Consider the following 25,887-nt stretch of genomic DNA (forward strand, 5'->3'; position numbering starts at 1 on the left):
CATAGTCAAGGGCCACTCTCTTCTAGTAGTGACTCAGTGCCCCCCCCCCCCCGGATTCAAATTACGATTGGTGGGGCCCTGGTTTCTAGTAATGATTAAGTGGGTGGTCCTCAGGAGTCAAAAGGTTAAGAACCACTGGTTTAGCATGTTTGGCTGCAATACTTATACCAATGTTTAAGGAGAAGCATATAACACAAGGGTAATGACTAGATCAAAGTAATTAATACAGAGAGCACTCGTTTGTGACTAGGACACAGTTCTAGCTCTTGAAGTAGTTCCTTAATGGAAAAGCCTATCCTTTGATGTGGCTAGCAGTTCATCAGTGCAAGGGATCGAAGACAGCATCGACGTACTAAGGACTACACGCAGTACCAAAAGGCCCAGACTTGGACACAAGCTGTGCTTTACAAATACCACTTAAGAAAAAGTAGCAAAACATAATAAAAGAAAAATGGCATACCCTAGATCAGTAGGACATAACATAATCTACAGGTTCCCTTCCAACTCTAAGGTTCTAACAAACCATAACATTCTTACATACCTCAGGCTGTTGTAGTGAGTGTGCAAAATTTGACTATAAACAGGCCATAGCAATGAGTAACGATAATATTATAAGCAAAGTCCTCAGACACAGCGTAAAGTCTGGAGGACGATGTAGACAATGCTTGTGCAGAGAACTACTACAGATTGAACTCCACTCTTCAACAACACTATGCAAAGTTACAGATAAGAAGTCCCCTATTTTCATGAGTGTTTGGAATGTATTAGCAAGACATAATTTTTTTGTTTTTTTTTGTTGGGTGAAATAATTTTTGTGCTGTAAAAATTCCAGGGAGTATCTTTTTTTGCGCCATATGGGATTCCGTCTGTGCTTTTTTTTCTCCTTGAAGTAAGTTTCTTTTTAATTTTCTGTCCAGAACAGTAGGTGGAGAAGGAAGGCCAGCGGCAGATCTGCAACAAGCGCGTTGGAGGGTCCGGGTTCCTGCGCGCCATCTAGAAGGATCCAGGAGGAAGCACACGCCCCCGACAGCGAGGATCGCGAACAAATATCAGATGGACGTGGTTGTTGCTGGCAGCCGCGTACAGGCTCCAAGCAGAAATAGAACTGGGCACTCAAGAGCAGCCTGTGTGCAAAAACATTGTGCAGCGTCCCAGCAAATGTGGATCCGACTCCGGCATTAGGACTCGCTTATTTAAAGCAGCTCTGGAACCACAAAGAATTTGTCAAATTCCATGAACAATATTGAAATTAAGGGGAAACAGTTTAATTTATCATAATTTCTAGTTTTTTATATAATCCCTTCCTAATAGGGATAAGTACACTTAGCCTCTGAGAGCTCATTCGGTTAAGCCCTCCCCTCTGTTACAATTCAATCCAGTTGTGCTAGACAGATGTTGTGCCGCTTTTCTAGCGAGAGCTGCATTCTATCAGCATGAAACTTGTATGACTTAAAATTGTCATGAAAAGAGAAGAATGGCCCAGAAAAGATTTTCCAGATATTGGTGCTTTTTTTTAAAAAATAACAAATAGCTGTACTTCCCAATATGTCTATATGTATGAGGTATAATATGTGTTGGTACAGCTATCACTTAAATTGTGGCGGCAACCAGCCAATGAGGTTGCTTGGATTACAGGCACTCCACTGAAACTCTTCCCCAACAAACATTCTAGAGCAACAGCAGAGAGAGAGGGACTGAGAGCAGTGGGCACACTCGCAAAAGTTGGTGACCTTGCAGCTGGTCAATAACCAGTTATGATTCCTCACCATCAGTATATTTCGTTGCTTTCATCTCCTGCCCATGCGTCAGTTGAGGGTCAATAACTAGCATTATTAACTGGCGCAGCTGTCAATAATGCTAAGTTCATCGATGGAATAGGATGAAAACAAAGAAGGGGCTTATAATACCCAAATAAAAATGTTCATATTGTCAGGTTCACAAGATAGTGCTGCTCCTTTAGATTTTATATGAGCTGAAACGTGTACAAACCAAACATGGCACGCCAATACCTTACTACAGTGAAGGAGGAAGAGAGCCACCCATTGTCATGAAGTCAAAAGTGAAGCTATAACTATATGGCTCAATATCAAACCTAAGTTTGGTCAAAGAGTAACTGGGCTCGGTAATCTTGAATGTAAAGAAGGCATGTTTCAAAAAATGAAATACAATCCAGAGTTTGCATTAGCTGTGAGATGCGGGATGGTTAGAACTTGAATCTACTTGACCAAGACTAGACCAGCCACTAAGAAGGCGCATCACAACTTCACTTGGTCCATGAAGAAAGGGATGACAGATGGGTGATGGTTTTCTAATCCGATAGATTGCTTTTGGCTGTATACTTTTTAGGTCAAGCCTGGTCAGCGCATTCGCTGCTCTGCGAGGCATGCTGTATTCAGGTATGGACCTGGAGATCCTCCCATATTTTTCATTGGCTTGTGTCATAGTCCTTTGGAAACTGTGGCTTTTCATTGGTCAATAGGCTTAATATCCCCTCTCTATACAGTCTTGTCTCATTTTGTAACCTTCCATGAGCACACTCTCTGTTACATGTCTTGTTACACGGTAGGCTTTAATTACTGCCTCCGAGCACTATTTTATTTAATGGTTTTCACCTGCCTGCTGCAGGACACACTCTCTCCCAATGCTTTATTATTACTTTTTCACATAGCACGGCACGCCGCACTGATAGTGGTGGACATGCCTTTGCTTTATTTGCGGCGCCAAATGCGGCTGCATGTTTTTTACTATTTATTAGATTCTCTTTTTTAAATTGCCCCATTCCGCACTTACACTTTAATGGTGGCCACGCCCCTCTTCTTAAACGAGCCGAGTCTATGGAAAGGGGCGTGGCCGCCATTAAAGTGAAAGCACGGTATGGGGTGCTTTTACAAAAAAAATATTTGTTTGTCAACTTGACAAACAAATGCTTTTTTTGTAAGAGCTCCCATACCCCGCTTTCACTTTAATGGTGGCCAACCCCTTCCTTTAGACGTGGCTTGTCTAAAGAAAGGGGCACGGCCGACATTAAAGTTAAAGCGCGGCATAGGGCGCTTTTACAAACAAGCATTTGCAATGCAATAAGTCTCACATTTATATTGCATTGCAAATAATTGTTCTATGAAGCACCCAGGATACCAGTCAAATCCAGCTTGCCTCAGTAAATGTCTTATTCCTGAGAGAAGATTTCCCATCACAGAAAATGTGGATAAAGTGGCAGAATTTAAGTGTGAGACAATCCATTTGCAAATGAAAATAGACATTTTGGAATGAATGAGGAGCATTGCACAGGTAAATTATAGCACTTGTGCACTTACGTTTTACCTAGTGACTTATGCCCATCCAACATAAGGACATATGAGACTTCCATGCGCATGTCTTACAAAATTAGATCTCTTCAAGAGAACTTTAAGCAATGACTGAATGGACGCCAGTTCTACATCTTACTAGCAGGTTGGTGCAAATGAATTCCAAATCTAAAGTGGAGGTTTCACAAAAGTGCTGCCTGTAATGTGAGAGGATATAAGGAAAGTGATGTGAGAGACTATAAGGGAAGTAATGTGAGAGAATATAAGGGAAGCAATGTGAGAGAATATAAGGGAAGTGATGTGAGAGAATATAAAGGAAGTAATGTGAGAGAATATAAGGGAAGTAATGTGAGAGAATATAAGGGAAGTGATGTGAGACAACATAATTAAAGTAATGTGAGAGAATATAAGGGAAGTAATGTGAGAGAATATAATGGAAGTGATGTGAGAGAATATAAGGGAAGTAATGTGAGAGAATACTAGGGAAGTGATGTGAGAGAATATTAGGGAAGTGATGTGAGAGAATATAATGAAAGTAATGAAAGGGAATATAAAGGAAGAAAGGGAAGAGAATATAAGGGAAGTAATGTGAGAGAATATAAAGGAAGTTATGTGAGAGAATATAAGGGAAGTAATGTGAGAGAATATTAGGGAAGTGATGTGAGAGAATATAATGAAAGTGATGTGAGAGAATATAAGGGAAGTAATGTGAGAGAATATTAGGGAAGTGATGTGAGAGAATATTAGGGAAGTGATGTGAGAGAATATAATGAAAATAATGAAAGGGAATATAAAGGAAGAAAGGGAAGAGAATATAAGGGAAGTAATGTGAGAGAATATAAAGGAAGTTATGTGAGAGAATATAAGGGAAGTAATGTGAGAGAATATTAGGGAAGTGATGTGAGAGAATATAATGAAAGTAATGTGAGAGAATATAATGGAAGTAATGTGAGAGAATATAATGGAAGTGATGTGAGAGAATATAAAGGAATTAATGTGAGAGAATATAATGGAAGTAATGCGAGAGAATATAAAGGAAGTAATGTGAGAGGATATAAAGGAAGTACGGGGAGAGAATATAAGGGAAGTGATGTGAGAGAATATAAAGGAAGTTATGTGAGAGAATATAAGGGAAGTATTGTGAGAGAATATTAGGGAAGTGATGTGAGAGAATATAGGGGAAGTAATGGGAGAGAATATTAGGGAAGTAATGTGAGAGAATGTAAAGGAAGTAATGTGAGAGAATATAATGGAAGTAATGTGAGAGAATATAAAGGAAGTAATGTGAGCGAATATAAAGGAAGTAATGTGAGCGAATATAAGGGAAGTAATGTGAGGGAATATAAGGGAAGTAATGTCAGAGAATATTAGGGGAGTAATATGAGAGAATATCAGGGAAGTAATGTGAAAGAATATAATGGAAAGGTTGAAGGATGCATTACGACATTTTAGCCTAAATTGGAGAAAAAAGCCATGTGCACTCTAGTCTGGCAATCGAAGCAGTGTATTTAGTTTGAGTTGGGTCTTGTTTCTGGTGAGAATGTGTTACAGCAGTCCAGCAACAATGATTGATGTCTGTTTCTCATGTCTCAAAAACACTGGGAGTGGTACATCCACTTTATGACAAAAGAGTAATATCTCGCATACCATGACTGCAATTCTGCATTGTGCATACTTTTGGCCAAATATTGTGTGCGTGTTTGGAACAAAAGAGAGCTGTGTGTGCCCTCATGGGTGTGTGTTATTGTGTGCATATGTGTGAGAGTGTGATTCAGCATCACTATGGGAGCTGAGCTGAATGGTGATATAGTAAAGGTTCATCTCTGTTGCATGTCTTTGTATCTGTGTTGGATGGAAAGGTGTGTAAGAGTTCTCGTTTGAGGGAATTCAGGTGGTGCTTGAGGAGTTTGCTTGTATCTCTGGGTGCGGGGGGGTGCAGCAGGTTTTTTTGCATTCGCATATATGGGTGCACCATGCTGTATCCCCATCAATAAAAAACGCCTGCACGCTAATCAAGAAATGCCCCCTACTTCCTTAATGCGGAGCGTACCTCTTTTTTCATCCGCGGTCCCATCGTCATATCCAATGGAGGTCTACTCAGAAGAGGGATTCTACAGCCACAGCACTGGAATGACTCTTCCCCTCCCAGCACACTTCATGCATTGAACCCTGTACTTGGGCTGGTTGGCTAGTATCAGGGGGTGCTCGAAAACGCCCCCCTCTCAGTTGAGACCGCTCCACTTTACAACAACTTGCTAGCGACTGTGGACAATGCATGAGTAAAGACAGGTAATGGATCCTTCATTTGATGCCCACTGGGAAGGGCAGCTGACTTCTTAGGACAATAAACCTTGATTGTGCCTCGCCGTAAAGTACGCATTATGAGAATATCATCCCGTAATATATTAAGTCACTGAGGGATGCCCACGTTTCTGTGCTGGGATTAACGGTCCAATAAATTTGCATTTTATTCCATCGATACCCCTTCCTGAGGATTCCTAAGATACCCATCATCAAGGCCAGAGATTTTACTCCCTCAATTGCTCTTCCTTAGGATTTTTGCAACACGTCATCCATTATATATGTTTTACTACTACATCAACCTCTCTTCCTTAGGATCCCTAAAACAAGACCCGCCATTTAAAATTCACCATCCCCCTTCAAATCCAGAAGACCCATGTCGTTTAGGCCAGATATTTCTCTCCTTTGAACCTTTTTCCTTAGAGCCAGCAAGACGCTTGTCCTCAAGAGCAAACCCTGAGCAGATTCCGAAGAAGAAGCCCCACTTACGAGCGCAAGCCTTGCTATTGCAGAGCCTTCCCTCCTCCAGGGCTCCTTCACAGACAAGGCCTTCCTCAGGCAGAGACTGGCAAGTCCGGCTGCGGGTCTGCAGTCCTCCCCCACAGTCCCTGGTACAGTCCCCCCAAGAGGACCAAGGATTCCAGCCACCTTGGGAAGAGAAACCAGAAAACGGCATCAGCTTTGGCATTCTGGAAGACAGCGAAGAGCGGAAGAGGTGACAGAGGAAGGAGGAGAGGAGTTCAGGGGTTAAAAGAGCAGGAGGAGGAGCAACCGCCCCTATGTTATGATATAAATAATTATTTACGGTGCACACTTCCTGCATCAATGCATGGAGAATAACACCAGAGGTTTGGAAAGACAAAGTCTGTCACATTCTAAGACTCTACCAAAACATGCAACCGTCTGTAGGTTGCGCTCCCCATGATTAGTGGCGGCTGGCACAGGTATGGGCGGTAAGGCAGGGTGGGGCGGGGCGGGGTGTGGGAGGAGTCTACAGACAATGGGATATGTAAAATCAAATAAATAAAGCCACTTACCTTGCACTCGCCGCATCAACGAGTTGGCGAATCGGTGATCGCAAGGTAAGTGGTTTTATTTATTTAATTTTACAAATCCCGTCATCTGTCGACTTACCCCACCCTGCCCCACTGCTCACCGCTCTTACCTCTGCCAGCCGCCACAGCCCAAGATGGTAGGGTGGTACCACTGTGCGGGCACAGTTGGCCAGTATTGGGCCCCTGCTAAATATTTCTCCAAACAATATCAGTTCAGTTGCCATCAGCAGTGTATTGCCACCTTCTAATTAGGCACTAACACGGTGAGCATTGCCTACCAGTGGGCTCCGTTTCAACCACCCTTTACAATCACTGCATGGACTGCAGGCATAACTCTACCGTCTCAAAAAGAAAGAAAAACGTTATGGGTCTTTGTTTTACAGCACACAGAGTGTAGGACAATGACCCAGCCCTCTGCAACATTTCTGCGACACTTCATGAAAAACTAACTTAGAAATATCATCCTATAATTAAGTATAATTTCCCTTTACTGAAGGCAATAATAGCTATTAAACGCCCTTCCATGTATTGTGGTTCAAAAGCAATAACGAGGGAACATAACGAGTGAGCAGGCAAATAACAAGCCTTTACTGCTCCTAGTAAAGGACCCTCCCACCCCAATTTCACCAAAATTTTCAACGGATATTTCTATTGCATTGTTTCTCCAAGCCACATTGTAGCAATTCTGTTGTTTCTACATGTTGTAGTCACAGGATACACACACCCTAATTGCAACGCAATCTACCACACGTCACAAAAAAATGTACTTAGTGTCGTCAAAAACTCGCTGCCTAGGAAATCTGAAATTGAAAATGCTGTTTTTGCAATGGCTCTCTGCTTACTAATTTTCAAAATGTACGGTAGACTTCAGATTCCCATCAGCCTCTTGCTCCAGAGAAATAAAAGCAGTATTCATTCTTGAATTCTATTTTTAATAAGAAAAATATCCCATAAAGGCCACAGTAATCTAACTCATAGTGTCATTACTGTCAGAGCCACTGGAATTATGCAAATTATGCGGCCAGAGCGATTTTCACATGATTATTGATCTACCGCATTTGCCACGTTATCCTTCATCTGCCGCATAATCTGCAGATTTTAGCACGAAAAAATGTGTTTCTAGCTCTAAGGGTTCAAAAGTTACTAAAAATGTAGCGAAACGAGTTGCCGCGCAGTGAAATGCCATTTGCAAAGCTGGACTGATCACCTTTTTGTTGCTTTTTGCTATATTTGGGTGTTAAACTGGTACTAATGAGGTGCAACCAGTACCCCGACAGTGTTACCTAGTTTTTAAAAATGATGACATAAGGAAGTAATACAATTACAAAATGTACTGCATTGTGCCGCATAATTTGGCTTTTCTTGCTGCATAATTTACTAAACCCTGATGCATAATTTGGCTCTCTCCTGCCTCATAATTTCAGTGGCCCTGATTACTGTGCACAAGATTAAGACCAACTACCTGGCTCCCGTCTGCACTGATCTACTCATCACCCTGAATTACCAAACACACACCCGTAGGATGCAAATCAACCCAGCCGACAGTGGGCATTATGTAATATTCCCTCTGACTTCGTCACTCACTCAAAAAGCTGTCATGTTTTTGTTGCCCCCTCTACCATTCACTCTTCTTGAATAACAGAGAGGCCACGCCACGCCCTCAGGGGTGTCTTTGCTGTCACCTGTCAAAATGGAAGTCTTCCCTCTCCATCAGTTGACGACCTAACATCCCCACCTGAATTAACTGTTCTCTACAGGGATGCTAGTGCTGTCTGTGACCTTGAAGGCTTTTGTGTATGTCATCCAAACCCACTGTCCCATCTAATGGCCCAGATGAAGCAGTCACGGCCAGGGCACTCTGTTCAATTTCCTGATAGGAGTCGTATTGAGTTACAGGTAGAGGGAAATGTATTGACAAAATGGCCGCCATCCTAGTGTCTTCTCTGCGCGATCAATAGGAGGTCTGTAACCAGACACGCGGAGCCAGACAAGGGCTTATGCGCAGCTCAGAAGTGAGGCAAAAGGATTCTCTTTCCTCTGATCAAGGAGTAGAAGGAGAGTAATTGATGAGAGAAGAACTTCTCCCTTCCAGCCATTTTGTTAAGGCGGTGATTTATTTTCCAGCAGTGCTTTTCCCAATTCATCATTTGAACGGCCCACATAAGTGCTCAGATGCATTAAAAGGTCCTCGAACATTGCAACGGTGAGCAGAACGCGCGTCTGTCATCCCAACGGATTGCCAATCGAAGGGTCAGTGCTGAAGCGAGGGTTACTTAAACAGCTCTACCTTTTATGATGCTACCCATCGTGGTATCATTAAAAGCCATTAGAAAGATGGTCAAGTTGTGCTGGCCCAAGTCGCGCGCTCACTCTAATTAATACTGTACGCCGTCTCCATTCGGATCGAGAGGATTCATGGCATCGCAATCGCTTCTGCTCAGCATCTGCTTAATGTCTTCATCCTTCCCTACCCTGTGCCCCACATAGAGAGTCTTGCTGCCTTTGGCTGCTATCTGTCGTATACATGTGATAGGATGGTGGTTAGCACTACCATGTTTTATTTGTGGGGTTCTACAGAGTGGAGCACCGTAGAGCAAGAGTTCGGTGTTGCACTGGTCATGTTCATAGAGAAGCTTCACTTATAAGGGCCACTAGGCGATCGTCAAGATACATATATGTGGAGTTATACATAGTAAAACTTTGCTTACACTCAGAAACTTACCTTCACGATATTTGTGTGTCAATACTTCAGCCGCAGCTCCTGGGCCCTCTGCTGAAGCAGAGCTGTGGATGGGTGTTTCCTTCCTGTCAATACCATAGTACCAGACCGGCATCTACACGCTAGGCAGGCACTAGGTGCTGATCTCACTGTGTGGCAGGCACTAGGTGCTGATCTCACCGTGTGGCAGGCCCTAGGTGGCGATCTCACCTTGTGGCAGGCCCTAGGTGACGATCTCTCCGTGTGGCAAGCCCTAGGTGACAATCTCTCCGTGTGGCAGGCCCTAGGTAGCGATCTCTCCGTGTGACAGGCCCTAGGTGACCATCTCTCTGTGTGGCAGGCCCTAGGTGACGATCTCACCGTGTGTCAGGCCCTAGGTGACGATCTCTCCGTGTGACAGGCCCTAGGTGACGATCTCACCGTGTGGCAGGCCGTAGGCGATTATCTCACCTTGTAGCAGGCCCTAGGTGGTGATCTCTCCGTGTGGCAGGCCCTAGGTGACCATCTCTCCGTGTGGCAGGTCCTAGGTGACCATCTCTCTGTGTGACAGGCCCTAGGTGGCGATCTCTCCGTGTGGCAGGCCCTAGGTGACCATCTCTCCGTGTGGCAGGCCCTAGGTGACGATCTCTCCATGTGGCAGGCCCTAGGTGACGATCTCACAGTGTGGCAGGCCCTAGGCAACGATCTCACCATGTGACAGGCCCTAGGTGACGATCAAACCGTGTGGCAGGCCCTAGGCGACGATCTCTCCGTGTGACAGGCCCTAGGTGATGATCTCACTGCGTGGCAGGCCCTAGGTGGCGATCTCACCTTGTGGTAGCAATGAGCAACATTCATCCCACCAATCTTGAGTGAGTTTTCCTAGAGTTCCACAGGATACCACAACTATCCCCTCTCCCTCCTCCCTGCCCCAAATGTACTCCTTCCAGTAGAAGTATCCTGGATTAGGGCATGGGCTGCGATTTAGCAACGGCGTGGAATTCCAGGACGGCTGGTGCAGGAGGGTCGACGACTGGTGCAAGAGGACTCTTCATAAAACCTCAAGAGCAGCGCACTCACGCCCCGGAGTAGAGGTTTCACTTGCGTGCAAAACCTACGCGCACTAAGGTCACTGTGCTAGCACAATTACTTATTCACTCTCAGGCTTGTTTAATGACCAAACTGTGCACATTTATATCCGGGCTTGAGATCCATCTTCCTACTTTCACAAAAGGAGTTTCCTGGATGTGCAAACTTTCTTCACTATCTCCCGCTTATTTGTAAAACGTAAAAGAGGTCGTTTGGAACGCAGCTCTCCTCAGGCCCTACTTGTTGTTGAATTTCAAACACAGAAGGACCTCTTCAATCAATCAATCAATCAATCAATCGGATTTGTAGAGCGTGACCGCATCGCCCGTGAGTGTCTTGCAGCCAGCCAGGGGATTCACTGAGAGGAAGCCACTCCTTGCATTGCACTGGCCATGATTGGGAGTTGGATGCTAATGGGGAACAGTGCATTGCACGTGAATTTACCTTTACTGTGCGGCTGTGACATCAGTCTCCCAGTACCGCCCACTAACAAGGTGAATCACCTGGAACAGGGAGCTATGCCGCAGAACCAATGTTTATGTTTGTAAAACCACACAGAATTCCCAATTCTATGGGGTTCAATACATACATACATTTACCCACCTGGAGCAAGTGGTAAATGTATGAGTGGATCTCTCGGTGCGATCTGGGGGAGGGAGGAGGGGAAAATTAGGAGAAGGAGAAGGAGAAAGGGAAAGGAAGGTGGCTTTCCCGGGCAGAAAACAAAACGAGGAATGAAGCTCGGCTGCTTTTCCTGCCAAAGTCTAATGCAATTTTTCCAGCCGACTTACCGGTCGTAGAATTCAGATATGGTTTTCCCAGCCCTTGAAAAATCGGGTGTGGAAAAACCTACCAATCGGTTCAGGATTACCAAATAGGCAAAGTACGCAGCGGCCTATGGGCCCCACTCCTTTTAGGGGCCGTGACAATGGATTGAAATCCAAATTAAAGTACATAGACCAGAGACATCAAATTCACATAACAGTTTGTCTCTTAAAAGCTCATCTTCTGGCAGATCTCGGTTTGTAAAGAAATCCGATGCACTGGGTATTAGGAGGTAATTTGCAATGGGGGCCCTGAAATGTCGACTGCCCAAGGGCCTCCACAGGGTTTAATCGGGCACTGCCACCAATTTATAATCAGGCAGAGCAGAATTCCATGCATTCATTTCCCTTTGCCTGACTTCTAATCAGGGCCTTAGTTTATAGGGTTAGAGTTACACATTTCTCAATGTAGACTTGGACAGACTTTGGTGAAAAATGAAATTGAGCCTGCCAACAGGTGTTTTGCACATACTATGTATGACCTTTGCATGATTTAAATGGGGCACCATCCTGAAACGTCATTGGAAGACGGGTCTGACTATTGTGTCCAATGTAGGGGCCTGAATTGGACCTCATGGTCACTGGATCAAATCAAAATGGGTACACTCAGCCTTTTATCCTCCTGAGGTCGATAAAATGAGTACTGTTGGGTAACAATAAACATCTGTTATTCAGCGCCAAGATATCCTTGGGTGAAGGTGTGTTTTACAAATGCATATCTTATGTTATGTAAGAGGTGCTTGCCTGATACAAGACTTGCTCAATCAGCATATGAAGTGTCCCGAGCCTGGAATACACAGTGCATTTGTTGATTACAAATTCATATAACTGTGTGGCTAAACAGCGTAATAGTCAGCATAAAAAGTTATGGAAGAAGCACAAACTCTTTTCTCACGCGTGTGCTTTCATTTCTCTTATTATCTATGGCTTCGATTATGCTCATCAAGTTAATATATTTATAAAGCAACGGATTGTCTTGCCTGGCTCATGTTTCTTTCCTGTAAAATAGCTTGTCAATAATCACCATGTAGAGTCCCTTTAGCATTCCTGAAATATGTTCTCAAAAGTGCTCGTCACTGAAGAAATTGCCTTTGCTGTCTTACTCTCTGATGGGCTTTTGGAGATGCCGCAAAGGATCCTGGGAGCTGTAGTGTTACCTGTTCCAGTAGCCACTCATAGCACAAGAAAACTGATTTTTCGCCTCCAGTGTTAGTGGCCTCATCGATAATCAGGCATTTCGCCGCTATCGCTGGATTTCTTATCACCTTGGGAGGTACGCGTTGCTGATAACGCGCTATCTCCGCGATGAAAACCAGCGATAGCTGGAGTTAAGAAAATGAGCGCTAAGCACGCTTTGTGATATTTATCGCAAAGCGTTGCTAATATGCCCCAGAGATTTTTTGAAAGGAGTTTACTGGCTGAAGACCCAGAATGAACTAGCTTGGGTTATCAACAAGCCAAAATGCACCAGGAGGTAGGAAAACAATGTTTAGCTCACGCGCAGTCTAAAATAAAGTCTAATTTGATGAACTTGAGTAGACCTGCCGCCCGCTGGTTCATTTGTACCCGGGAAACTATTTGTTAAAATCCCAGCTTCAACAGTCGATCAAACAGTGTGTTTCTGTGCAAAACTGCTTTAATTCCCAGCGCATACGCTCTGTTCTGTTCAAACGCTCAACGCGCAACAGGCAACGCAGCAGTATTTAGCACTAGATAAAACACGATTTGTGCATCACATGGACATTCGTGCTACACGTGGTGCCTAATCCGACAGGTGCGGGCCGTTTGGAGTGTTGGAATTTCCAATTTAGCTTCAAGGTCCCAGGTGCCGCCTTCTGTGCCTTTCGAGGTTTGTCTTTTTCAATTACTAACGTTTCTTCGACGCTCTCTTTCCCCTTCCATTCATAAACGGACGTGCGCCAGGCAATTACCGCGATTAAATCAAATATTTAATGCCATTTTGTACATGAATGCAAATCGCGCCACACAGACATCACTGACAACGAATAAATTGCCTGTGAGGAAACTGAAAAACATCTAACGGCACATGAAAGCGCTCCGTCTGTGAGCAGCTCGGAGGAAAATTTCTGTACAAGCAAAATGGCACCCGGGGTCTCCGGTGCGGGCCCCTCCCTCCCCAGCCAGCTGTCAGCTCTGAGATGCAGAAGGCTCCCAGGAATACACGCGCCGAGGATATCCTGCAGAAAACTGGCTATACTCGGGCGGAACGCAGGCCCCTCAATCCCTGTGGCGTGGGGAGGGGTGGGGCGGGTGAGGGCAACCCTTCAGGGTGCCCCAATTCAGCTCACAGGAAATGAATATCTGTGAGCTATGAAAGTCTCAGGGGCCACTCATCACTTTCTGCGGGGGGGGGGGGGGGGGCGGGGGGGTGCAAGGTGTGATTGGGGGGCATCATTTCCCATAATGTATCAAAGATGGTGGTGCACCGAACTCACTGTGTTGCGTTCACCGCTTGTGAACTTCTTCAGGACTGTAGAAAGATATATAATATAACCTTTATCTGCGTATACAAAAAAAACAAGTTATAGACCATTTAAACAAAAGTCCAGTTCCAAATTGCGTATATTCAATATCGTGTTTATTTTCTTAGGTGATATGAAACGAGACAGCCAACGTGTTTCGCTCACGACATGTGAACTTCCTCTGGGCACTTAAATTCCTATGTCCACCAATTGAGCATCTTGTTCCTTAATTCCACCCATCCTCAATTCGATTAAGGTCCTTTACATACATGCGATCCTCATATTTACAACCAATCTCAATTCCTCAATCGGTTCTGGCCATTAAGTCCCAGTAATTGTCGGCACAATGCGTATCCTAAAACATCCAGCCACTGTGGCGCACGGCCTCATGGCTCAGAAGCAACAAGATGAAAAAATATGAGGATCGCATGTATGTAAAGGATGTGTATCAAACTGATGATGGGTGGAATTAAGGAACAAGATGCTCAATTGGTGGACATACGAATTTAAGGGCCCTGAGGAAGTTCACATGTGGTGAAAGAAACGAGTTGGGTGTCTCGTTTTATATCACCAAAGAAAATAAAGGTGATTTGGGATATACACAACTTGGAACTGGACTTTTGTTTAATTGGACTATAACTTGTATGTTTTTGTATGTTTAAATGTGAGCCCGCAGATATATGTTATATATCCTTCTACCGCCCTGAGGAAATTCACACGTGGTGAAAGAAATGCGTTCGGTCCGCCACCATCTGTGATACTTGACTCAACATGACCTTGGAGTCGCACCTCTGGAGCAGCAGGTGTTTTGGTTGGGTGCTGATCGCTATCATTTTGCATTATGACACTGGTTATGCTGGCAGACTTTTGCTGACGTGGTCAACTCTTGGTAAGGTCTGCGCACCAAGCAGTGAAATTGCATGCAGTGGTCGAAGTGCATTAAAAAAGTGTAGGAACTGTGATGCGTGAAATGAGGGGGGCAGGAGAGTGAGAGTGAGGGTGGAGTGAAAGGTATGGCAAAAAAAACATGCTGTAACTATTTTCTATCTTTCACCTACAAATAACTATACATACATAAAATAATGCACAGCATAAAAGAAATGCACTGTTGTTCATTATGAAACCTCTATTAGTTAATTCAATGCTGAGGTCTGTGCCTGTAATCAGAGAGCCACAGATTTGAATCTTGGTTGGTGCAGTGGACAATAGAGACTTCTGTATGTTTAGTGCTACGAGGTCCCAGTCTGTGACAGAAAGCACTATGAATATGTATGTCATTATTTTAAACTTGCATTACACATAGTATAGGATAGGCTGCTACAAAATGCTCAATAATTTTTAAGATGAAAAAGTGCTTCCAAAATATAGATTTTAGTAATTCCCAGACTGTACATAGTGCAATTTTTTTTATAACTGTTCTTTAAAAGCACACACTTCACAGCTCAGCTAGTAACTCCCTTGCAATAACACTCAAAAAGAATACGTCTGTGTTATCAGGAGGTTTAAAGTGGTTCCATCAATGAAAGCCAATACTGGTTTCCAAGTACCCATTACATTTCCAAATTGACCAGTTGCACATATTTGCATTTCTTCCAGGCAAGCAAGCACCCTGGCAAGAAGGCTTGTTTAGCTGTCTGCACCTCCCTCTGTTTCACATCACAGGAGACTCCCTGTCTTACGGGACTGTTGTCTTTTCACAAAAAGTAGGGGAACTGTTTTTCTTAAATTAAAAAAGTAGGGGAACGTCGTGCCCCTCAGATCCCACCCACTTCGACCACTGATGCAAGTCACATCTCCGAGCCCAGCGGCCCTCTAATCACTGACTGATTGTATCTTTGCTTTTGACACTACAGTGCCTTTTTTGTAAAACTGTAAGTGCCGGGCCCCAAAGTTTTGCTGAACAGCTTGTGGCTGGCTCTACTAATATCTAGGTGTCCTTGCGCTGCCAAAGAAATTCTGCAAAACAGATACACTGTAATAAAACTGATAATATGGCATGAGAAAGAGGGCCATCTGCACCGGTCTTGAGCCTCAATCCGTTCCAGATCCATGATGCTCAGTAATGGTGGCAGCGACAGTGGCAACTGGTTTCCCAGCCGCCTCTGGCACGGTCTGACATATCACACTGCGGCAAGTGACAAGAAATGCTCTGATGTATCAGAGGCAAGGAGGAGGGGTGGCTTGCGTGCAACATAGTGGCGACACCCGTGACACCCAGCATGCTAATCGTTGTGACAGAGTCGTCTGCAAGACGGCGGTAGACAGCGTGACAAATGAGCCCCTGTTTATCACTAGAAGCACATTCTGAAGCAGGCCGCTGTCAGCAGCGGGAATCAGTGTATCAGCACCGTGACCTTCCTGGCGTATCACGGTACTCATCAAGGTCAGACAGCCCATGCAGAAAGGGCGCGGATTCTGTCCTTTGCGTGCAACGTCAGCACGCGGTGCTGCACCCAGGGCGCTCCCACAGCTTCCAGGAGTTGTGTTCCAAGGGAACGCATAAATGCTACCCTGCTTCTTAGATAGCGCAGCAAGGAGTCACCTTTATCATTTATTTCAGTATCCTGTTTATTAAATTATAATACATGGGATTCTGTAATCACTGTCTAAACTGCAGTCACTAATTTCTTTATAATCGGAGGCTTGTTGCTGATAGTTATTACAGTCGAGTTCTGACATCACAATGCCTGCTGCCAGAGCCGGCAGCCGAGGTGAAAGGTCAGGTCAGGGAGATTTTCTTTCTTCTGCACTATTTTAATACCTTACTGTGACAAGCAGAGAGTATATGTTAATTTTTTGGACTCCTTAGATAGAGCAAAGCTAGAATCTGTGTATGCTTCTACACATTCCGAGGTACTGCAACTTTTTTTTTAAACTGACTTGTATTGAACAGTTTTTAACATCTGTTCGCAACAAATATGTAACAGGCCTTTAATGTGTTTAATTTTGCGCAAGAGGGTTTATTTTTGTTTTTTATGTTTGCAAGCATGTTCGCTCTTTCACATGAAAGAGCTACATGCCAAGGGTTTAAGTGGTTTGTGGGAAAGGTGATGGTGTGACCATGTATTATATGGGATAAAGTACCCCCTGGCGTACATGAGAAGGATATTGCTAATCAACTCGGAGTTCCATAGCCTTAAAAAGGAACGAGACCGATGGTTATGGAATTCAGAGGTGACTTGCAATATCCTTATAATGTATGGCAGAGAGTACTTTATCCCTTATATAAAATACTTGAGAATCTTCAGCAATGAGTGCTGTTTATTTTTTTATTAGATCTGTAAGTAAATGCTGCAGAATCCATGTGTAATGTCCTGCCTGCTTGCACTGTTCCACTGCTACCTAAACCAATAATGTATGTGCTCCCCTTTAATTTCTTATCTTCCAGCACCAATCGATGATGCCCATCCCTCCACCCTCTTCAGACCTCTATCCCTACCCCAACCGCAAAACACCACTCCCTGAAAACAATGCTTATTTTTCAAACCTTTTCCTTTTCTCTTACCACCCTTCTTCACTAGCACTTCAGTCTACGCCTTCCAAAGCCTAGTGTCATTTTAAGTATTGTCAAAGCCAGATCAAGAAATATTTAGGGGCCTTGTTTGGTGCAATTTTGAATTGTAGTACCAATTTTCTACTAATTTAAGCCACATGAACAAAAAATATAGTTAAAGGTAGGAATAGAGAAATACAAAATAGATGCATACTAAGTTCACTTTCCCAGATGCTCATTGGAAGGTGAGAGCCCTGTTTAATTGCTCACATTGTCCTTGCCTTAAAACATCTCTGCCCACTCTAAAAGCTCAAGAAGACTGCGGTCTGTCCATAAAACCCAGTACCATGCGATCATCGCACGTTCGAGGCAATCCACTGGTCTACCAGGCCACAACAAAGGCATGCATTCGCTACACAGATACCCAGTAACATAACAAAACATACTTCAACCAGATAAAAATGAAAATGCAGCAGCCGCAGTGATCGAACATTTAAATATTCTATTCAGGTGGTTGGTCAACTCAGGCTCACAGATGGGTATTGTTTAGTTAACAGTTTAAGTAAACTTAAAGTGAAAATGGAGAGAAATGGGCGATGGAACAGAAGACCAGACAGAGTGAGCCCCTGTATGAAGCTATTCCATGAACTGAGTGGTACAGCGTCACTGCAATACCACCAGCAGAAGCACTTATAGCAAAAAGGGGGCCTTTGAAGGCATAGTCGAGAAACAGAGGAGACACAGTATACATTGCTACTGATCACAGGTTAAGGCAATAGTAAAGGCAATACCAGATGCTCTGCTTTGTCCCTGGTTCAATCTTTGCTCATCCCTCCAGATGCTCCCTTCATGCACATTGATTCACCAACATGTCTGTGACCATGAGTTTGCGCATCTTTTGACCCCTGATGATGGCAGATGAATGGATCCTGGTCCAATCCTCACCCATCATTGGGCCCTTTTGGCTGCTGAGGCCCCCGGGGAAGGAGTGGGAAGAAGGAGTGGGAAGGAGTGGAGTCGGGGCCTTTCTCAAAAGGAGGTCTCTTGATGGACACCCAAAGTCGCCCTGTACTTTCATGGACATAGTGCTCATTGTCCCGCTGTAGATTTGAGGACCAAGTAGTCTGATCCCTTAAGTTGTTTTGTAACCTCAGAGGAGTTTGACACCGAAGTGGTTGTAAATCAATGCCTTTGCTAGAGCTGCTCATTCTGTTCATCTTAGGTTGTGCGCAGTTTCCACGTTTTATTTTAGTTTGATCAAAGGAACACGTGGAGCTGGATGAAGTGTTTACTCGACTAGGTCCTGGTCCACTCCATCGATTATTCCCTTGTCCATCACAGTCTGACTGAGAGCTAACAGCTTCGACCTCTTCTTTATCCTGCTAATTGTATGTATCTGCTTTTTCTATGGCGTGAACCTACTCACACAACAATGGAGCACTGTACATGGTCCAAGACAAGCATAAAATCAACCATATATACGAGGGGTAGCTGGTTAGTGAATGGAATGCGATGTAGTGTTCTTTAAAGAGATGAGTCTTCAACTCTTTCCTAAATTGGAACGGCATTGGGGTGGCCCTGATGGATAGGAGGACGTTTTCCACATCCCAGGTGCATAGATGGAAAAGGCCTGCTGTCTTGTTTTTTCTTTTCTCCTGCTTAGTTTGCAGGCAGGTGGTGTTCTGGCTGCAGGTGAGCAGGAACCAACAGAGAAGGTGACCTTGCCTGCAAGATAAGCAGGGGAGCTGGTCATGACGGAAACTGTTGGTGCAGTTTCCTCTGCACAGAGCACAGCAGCAGGTCTGAGACAGGAGGCGGCTATGGACAAACTCAAGAAAAAATGCTCCATGTCAGCGATGTAGGTCCTGTTTATATTTCACGTTTTACTTAACTTGCATTCCCTAAGAGTGTTTTCTGTTTCCAGGATGTTGTGTTTCTGTATTCTTTTTTTCATGTAGGACATTACTCTTGGATAGCGCATAGTTTGAACGGAGTGGCCTCGAGGTGTTTGCAACGGGTCACAATGAAGAGGAGCGGAGGCGGAATGCAGGGCGAATTTCTCACAGTGCCTGTCAGTGGGTCAGAAAAGTGTCAGACCACAGGGTCATCCAATCCTTGGTTTCTCTGCAGAGTGCACAGAGCAATGGTCACATATTCTAGCTGCAATTGGGATACAGTGCACGTGTGTGGGAAGTAGGTACACGCCGTCAGTAATATGAAAAGGCAAAAGAAAATGCAGAGCTTACGGGTGAGTGTGTGTGTCGTGTGTCTGAGGGGTGGTGAAGTGAAAGAGATGTGAGGAAGTGTGTTCAGGAGAAAGAAAAAAGAGGGTGCAGAAGAGGAAAGAGATGCGGTGTAAGATGCGCAGATAGATGAGATGTGGAGAGAAAAAGGGAGAATTTGTTGAGAGTGGTTCAGACACTCTGAGGGCCACTACCCCTCCACGGGCCTCAGTAATGTTTAATTCAGTCTCAGAATTGAAACATTTACAATATTATTTACAACAAAACCATTGTTTTTGCTCAGTTATCTTAAACAGCTCACAATTACAGACAAAGGCAATAGTCCTGGCTGGTTTTAGGTGTATATCAATTACTGTGTTATATATCTGGATGCAATAAAAGAAAGTTCACAGAGGAACCAACATTGCAGTCGGAGGCACAAGATGGAAATCAAAGGAATGTAGTTTGAGACAGGCTCTTACTTGCACAGGCCACACTCCTTTTACAGATCCCCCCACACACACGCTTTATTTATCCCACTTAAAGCCCTGTTCTCCACACTTCAGATTGGCAATGAGGGGTGGAGATAGGGAGGGAGAGAACGATTGAACAGACGGTTGAGCAGGTATGTGCCACCGAATAATGCACCGGACAGATACTGTTAAGCCGCCCCTGGTGAAAAAGCATACACGGGGCTTGATTTTAATGCCTCCACTTCGTGCTGCAGGATATTAATCCGCATAAACTCTCTCATTGAACATATGCTTAGAAAGCTGCTATGACGCTTCTCAGATAGCTCCGTGGGTTAACCTTCTACTGTTAAGAACAATGTGCAACCTGTAAGTCATAAGGTCAAACTTTGGCAGGTTCGGGTCAAATTTGGGCAGGTACCGTTCACATAGTCTATTATCTTTTAGTGGTCGCTCAAAAGAGAACGAGTGAACCAGGACAATAGCATTACAATATTTCTTAACTGCAAGCAAGTGGCATTACAGTTCTTCAAATAATATGCTTTTCGAGACTCAATTTGGAGAAGGGTTTTCCTGGCGACCACCTCCTGGCTTCATTTTGGAACTTATGTCCTAGAGAGTGTCTCTCAAAAATACATGTGTATAATAGATTGTTTCTCCTCGCAAAAGGGGTCCTTGGGGCAATGTTTGATAGCAAATGTTGAACTCACATGGTGCTGAGGTAGGAAATGCCTGCTCAAAAGGTCTTGTCCGACTATCAGAATCTCAGGGTCATCGGGATAGGCAAAACGTGCCTTATTATTGGCCCTGTGTTGGCCTCGCCGCCACATGATATACATGCGAACCATACTGTCATTGAATGATAGTATCATGCACAAGAAGACATCCTTATCAATGTATACTGGATTTAAAGATCTCAGACCCCTGCAGAGACCATTAGTTATTGTAAACCCAGCCCCTCTTCCACCTTCCTTCTAGGCCTTTAGCTCCACTCTTTAGTCCCTACTGCTGCTAAGGAAGGCGTAACACCTATTACAACCCAATGATCCCCCACAGTTTAAGCTGCTGTTGTGAATGTTGTGTGATGCAATGTGTAATGTTGTGTTTGGATCCTTGCATCGATGTACTGCCTTGATTTATGCATAGGGAGAGGATGTGGCGTAATGACCAGAGCTGCCTACCCTGGAGTTAGGGAACCAGAGTGCATATTTACATGAAAATGGCACAGCGCAGTGTCACAAGCAATGTTGCTGCTCTCAGCTTCGTCATTTTCAAAATGCAGGGAACTAGACTCTGCACATCCCTGTGCTCACCCCTGCACTACCGCTTTAAAAGCTGCCTAGCGCCAACACAGGCTCCCTTGCACAAACGTGCAAGGGAGCCTGTGTTGTAGGGATGATTTTTTTGCGCATTTTCCTGCACATAAACAATCATTAATGGTGTCTGCACAGCTGTTGTTCACTGGAGTAGAGGCAGCCTCAGAAGCTTGGCTTTTTGTAGGGGAGTTGAGTAGGAGTGACTATTAGACCTGCTTGGCACAAAGCCACACCCGTGTTGGTTCCTCCCCCCCTTAGAGGACCCTCCCCTTCTGAGTATTCAGTAAGGGGCTGGAGACCCCGCTCTCGTATTAGACCCCGCCCCTTCCCCACAAGAGTCAAATATTTTCTGCTGCTACAATAAAATGTTCTCTGCAAAGCGCTATACTGCTGATTGGCGCAAGGTTTGAGCTATAACCAGGGCCACAGGAGTTCTATGATTCTGGATTCATGGCATTTCCTGCATGCTTATCGTTTGTTGTGCTTTCCATCGTCTGAGGCATAATTTGAAGATTTCAACACACAATTTAGCTCAAACAGTTTAAAAGTTTTTAAACCAAAAGCCCCCGATGTTGTGTAGGGCAGAGAAGGCACAGACCCCTTTTCAAGGTTAACTGTTTACATTTAAGTCGCTGATTGCTGTAGTCAAGCGTTAAACCGGCAAAATAATACTATCAGCGAATGTGCCACATTATGCCGCATAGTTTGCATTGCCGTATGATTTAGTTAACTTTGCCACATGACTTGGTCCTCTATTGTTGCCTGCTTCCAGTGGCCCTGGCCATAACAACTATATAATGATATATGTGTGTGTGTTTGCCATCTAATCCCTTTAACTATAGAGTAATTTGTAGTTATTTCCACTACAGAACAATCCGCTAATATCCCAGGTCACAAGGCTACATATAGCCCAGGGCCACTGCATTTAAAAACAGATCGAGAGGGAGGGGCGCCCTTTTCCCGCCCTTGCGGGGGTTGTCACTGATTGCTCATTTCCCTCGGCCTGCTGTATGAATAATGCATGCCGGGTTGTAATATTTCATTTCGACGCTGTTTGTGTTTTTTGCGCGGGTGATTTTCTCTTGCAGAAACGCTACAGTACCTGCGGCTAGAAGCGGCTGCTCGGGGAGGCCTCCTGTCTGACTAGGCCCAGCCATGCATAAATAAACGCAAACAGATATTGGAGGCGCGCGACGGTGTGCAGGAATCGTTATCTCCTCACAAAGCCAGCACATGTCTCCTGCGCCGGCAAATCTTCATTTAAATGCAAATGTTGACTTTTTGCTGGGCACGGAAGGGAAAGGGTTTTGTAATCACCCATTCTGAAGGCAGACCCAAAGTGGCTTTTTTGTTATTATTTGAACTGTGTCAGAAGTTATATAGGACTCCTATGTCACAGGCATTTTAATTTAAATTCAAAATACAGAATCGGAAAAGGGGGACGCGGGCAGAGACGAAGGAGGGGGGCTAGGGACGAAAGAGGAAGGGAGACTGGAGAGGAAAAGGAAGGAACAGAGGGGGAGACATTGAGGGAGGAAGAACACGAGGGAGGGTAGAAGAAACGGAGGGAGGGAGGAACTAGTGGAAGAAGTAAGGAGGAAATAGGCCGAAGGAAGGAAGGAAAGGAGCAAGAGACGAAGGGAAAGAAGGAGAATGAATGTGAGGGGGAAGGATGATAGAGCGGATAAAACAAGAGGGGTGTGACATGTAGGGCAGGAACGATGTATGCTTCTTAAGAGGACAAGCGCCATTAGGAATGTTAATTGATGAACATATGCCTCTCGAACACAGATGAGATGTTAGCTGTGACAACCCAGATATGTACAAAAGATAAAGGTGTCCAGAAGTTTCCAGAAAGAAAGAGAGATTTCCACTGCGTTGGTCCAAGGCTTGCTGGCACGTTAAACAAACAATGGAAAAAGTAAATTGGACACGCCTTTAGTGTGCTGTCCACCACCCCCAGTTGGCTTTGCCACTGCTTGCTTGTTTTGGCTCAGATTATGAGTATGTATTTAAAATGATTCAAAGGTGGTTGCTGGTGCATTTCCACACATGTGCACCCAAGGACAGCCACCTTTGAATGTGTTTTGCCACAAAGAATTCGAAGTGGCACTTCCTGTGTGCGCACTGTGCACAAGCCTACACACCCACAGGGGGTCATCTTTGTACCATTCAAAGATGGCCGTCTGCCAATATTGGCTATACCGATGGAATAATGCAAGTATTGCCAAAGCCAATATCCATAGATCAGAAGTGTTGGGTGGAAGTGGGCCACGGTAAGCAGGGAGGGAAAAGGTGTTAAGAAAGAAAGTGCACACAGAACAGGAAGGGTAGGGGCAGGACGGCATCGGGAGAGCAAAGGGTCTGAAGCTGACAGAGATAGAACTAGGAGCAGCAGAGACGGGGGTGAAGCAGAGAGAGAGAGGGTGCAAGGGTGGAAGACAAGGCAGCAGTACGTAAAGAGAAAGGGGGACGTACAAGCAAACTACTGGAATGCAAGGATTCCATAAGAGGAGTAGGGACAATGAACAGCTGATCGAATGAGATGTGGACTGATCCAAGATGTACAAAGGGTGGGCCTGGCCTCTAGGGCGAACAGCCAGTGCTCAATGGGCTGGTCCAGTGCTTAATTTGAGCCAGTGGTTTCCGGTGCTCGGCACGGGTACTTAATTGTCAACACCGGCACTTAGGATAGCTGCCACATGGTGGTGCTGTTTGTGTGATTTAGAGATAAGAAGAACACATTTTTTTAATAATTCAATATACATTGAAACCAATTAAGACCTGCCGCCCAAGCCATTCTAATACCTTTGGGGGCCTTCAACAGTCTGAATTGTCACACTTGTAGCAGTGTGATGATTAATAGTTGTGTAGGTACTGTGATGGCAGCGTTAATAGGGGCAATGGGTGGTGCAAGCTGCAGTGGCCTCCTGACGAGGGCCCCGAAACCTATTTATTTTACAAATTAAGTACCTGGAGTCTGACAGATCAGTGCCCAGGACGTTTTTTTAGAAGTTTGTGGGCGTGCTTTATGGCCAGGTGGGCCGGTTTATACTGTTGATTTCACTGCTATTACAAGGAGCATTGCCTGGAGCAAGTACAAATGCATGCCGGCTTACAAACCCTGCAATGTACCCATACAGCATGACTGTCAGTGGCAGCTCGCCGAGGGAGTGCTGTGGGGTAGTAGGGCGGGGGAGGTGCAGGGTGGGTGGGGGTAGTGGAGTCTGACATACGACGGGCAGGAGTAAGGTAAGTAATTAAATAAATAAAACAATTTACCTTGCGCGCGCTGCAGCGCCGAGTCGGTGATGCAGCACGTGCAAGGTAAATTGTTTTATTTATTTAATTACTTACCTTACCCCTCTCTGTCGTATGTCGGACTCCACTACCCCCCCACCCTAGCCCTTCCCCGCCCCTCACCACCGCCCGCAGCACTCTCTCGGCGAGCCTCCACCGATGACTGTACAAGTTCAAAACTGGTCCGATTGGCAAATGTGGCCCACTATTTTAGGTAACTGGTTTGTTAATGAGGGCCACTTTTACATTGGTGCCATGGCCAATTTTTTGTCCCAGAATGACCCTGGATGTACAGTAGGGGAGGAGTGACAGAGAATATGCAGTTAGGGCAGCCAAAATAATTACTGAAGGAGCAGCTTCTGGCTATTGATAGCAACTCGTCTTTTGAATAATAAGCCAGCTATAAATACCAGCTGATACCAAGGATGGCATGTGTTGTTATGTTATGAATATTTATATAGCACTTTCGAACCCCCTTTCCAGGCCTAAAAGACATTTCTTGATAGTCTGGATGCATTATTCACATAGTGCTTCATGTCCATGGCGAAGTCGGGAAGCGCTTTGTGATATAATCAAAAATTAATTCATCAAGACTCTCTCGACAACCAATCCTGTAAATAATTAAATGATTCTGGACCTTAGCCCCAAACTAAGGGCCTGAGTACGATCTCGGCGGACAGGTTACTCCATCACAACGGTGACGGATATCCTGTCCGCTAAAATATAAATCACATCATATCCTGTGGGGTATATATTGCGGCGAATGAGATATCCGTGACCATTGTGATGGAGTAACCCGTCTGCTGAGATCATAATCCGGCCCTAAGTGTCGTGTGCTCTGCTTTGGATTTGTGTGTTTCTCCACTGTGGCGTGTACAGGAATGGGCAAGGTGGTTCTCCCCGGCACACAGCCCACCCCTTTCATTGCCACAGATGGCAACATTGACTTGCGATGAGTGAAAGTGACGGACTGCACAGCAGCACTGCCTTCTATTGGCCAGCAAATTGTGGAACAATATCTCACCAGGCCCCACAGTACAGGTGGCACCGGTTTTACAGCTGCATAGAGACACAGACCTTCTTCCTTTATAGAACATCATTTGCACTTAAAGACCCTGAAAGCTTTTTTAGTGAAAATTGCTAAAAAGCCACCAAAAAAGCCCCTGTCTGAAGCAACCTTGACTCACCCTGCAGGCAAAGAAAATCAAAGAAAAAAAAACTCCCTAAGCTAGCAATATTGCCCAGTGGGCCAGTAACACCCAGAGGCGCAACTAGAGCCATATTTCGGGGGGGAGGGGGGGGCTCAGAGTGGAGCTGCAGGGGCTCTTAGA

The 25,887-nt window shown here is 44.8% G+C and overlaps 1 protein-coding gene across 1 annotated transcript in view; it reads right to left on the reverse strand.

Moving 5' to 3' along the window:
* Window positions 1-25,887, reverse strand: part of ADGRB1 (adhesion G protein-coupled receptor B1) — a 466,033-nt gene that overhangs the window by 282,055 nt on the left and 158,091 nt on the right. Inside the window, exon 3 of the mRNA XM_085604813.1 lies at window positions 6,096-6,254. Within this exon, the coding sequence (XP_085460939.1) occupies window positions 6,096-6,254 (159 nt within the window). The remainder of the gene's footprint in view (window positions 1-6,095; window positions 6,255-25,887) is intronic.

This window comes from Triturus cristatus, chromosome 5_1 (assembly GCF_964204655.1).
Source record: "Triturus cristatus chromosome 5_1, aTriCri1.1, whole genome shotgun sequence".
Classification (NCBI taxonomy): Eukaryota; Metazoa; Chordata; class Amphibia; order Caudata; family Salamandridae; genus Triturus; species Triturus cristatus.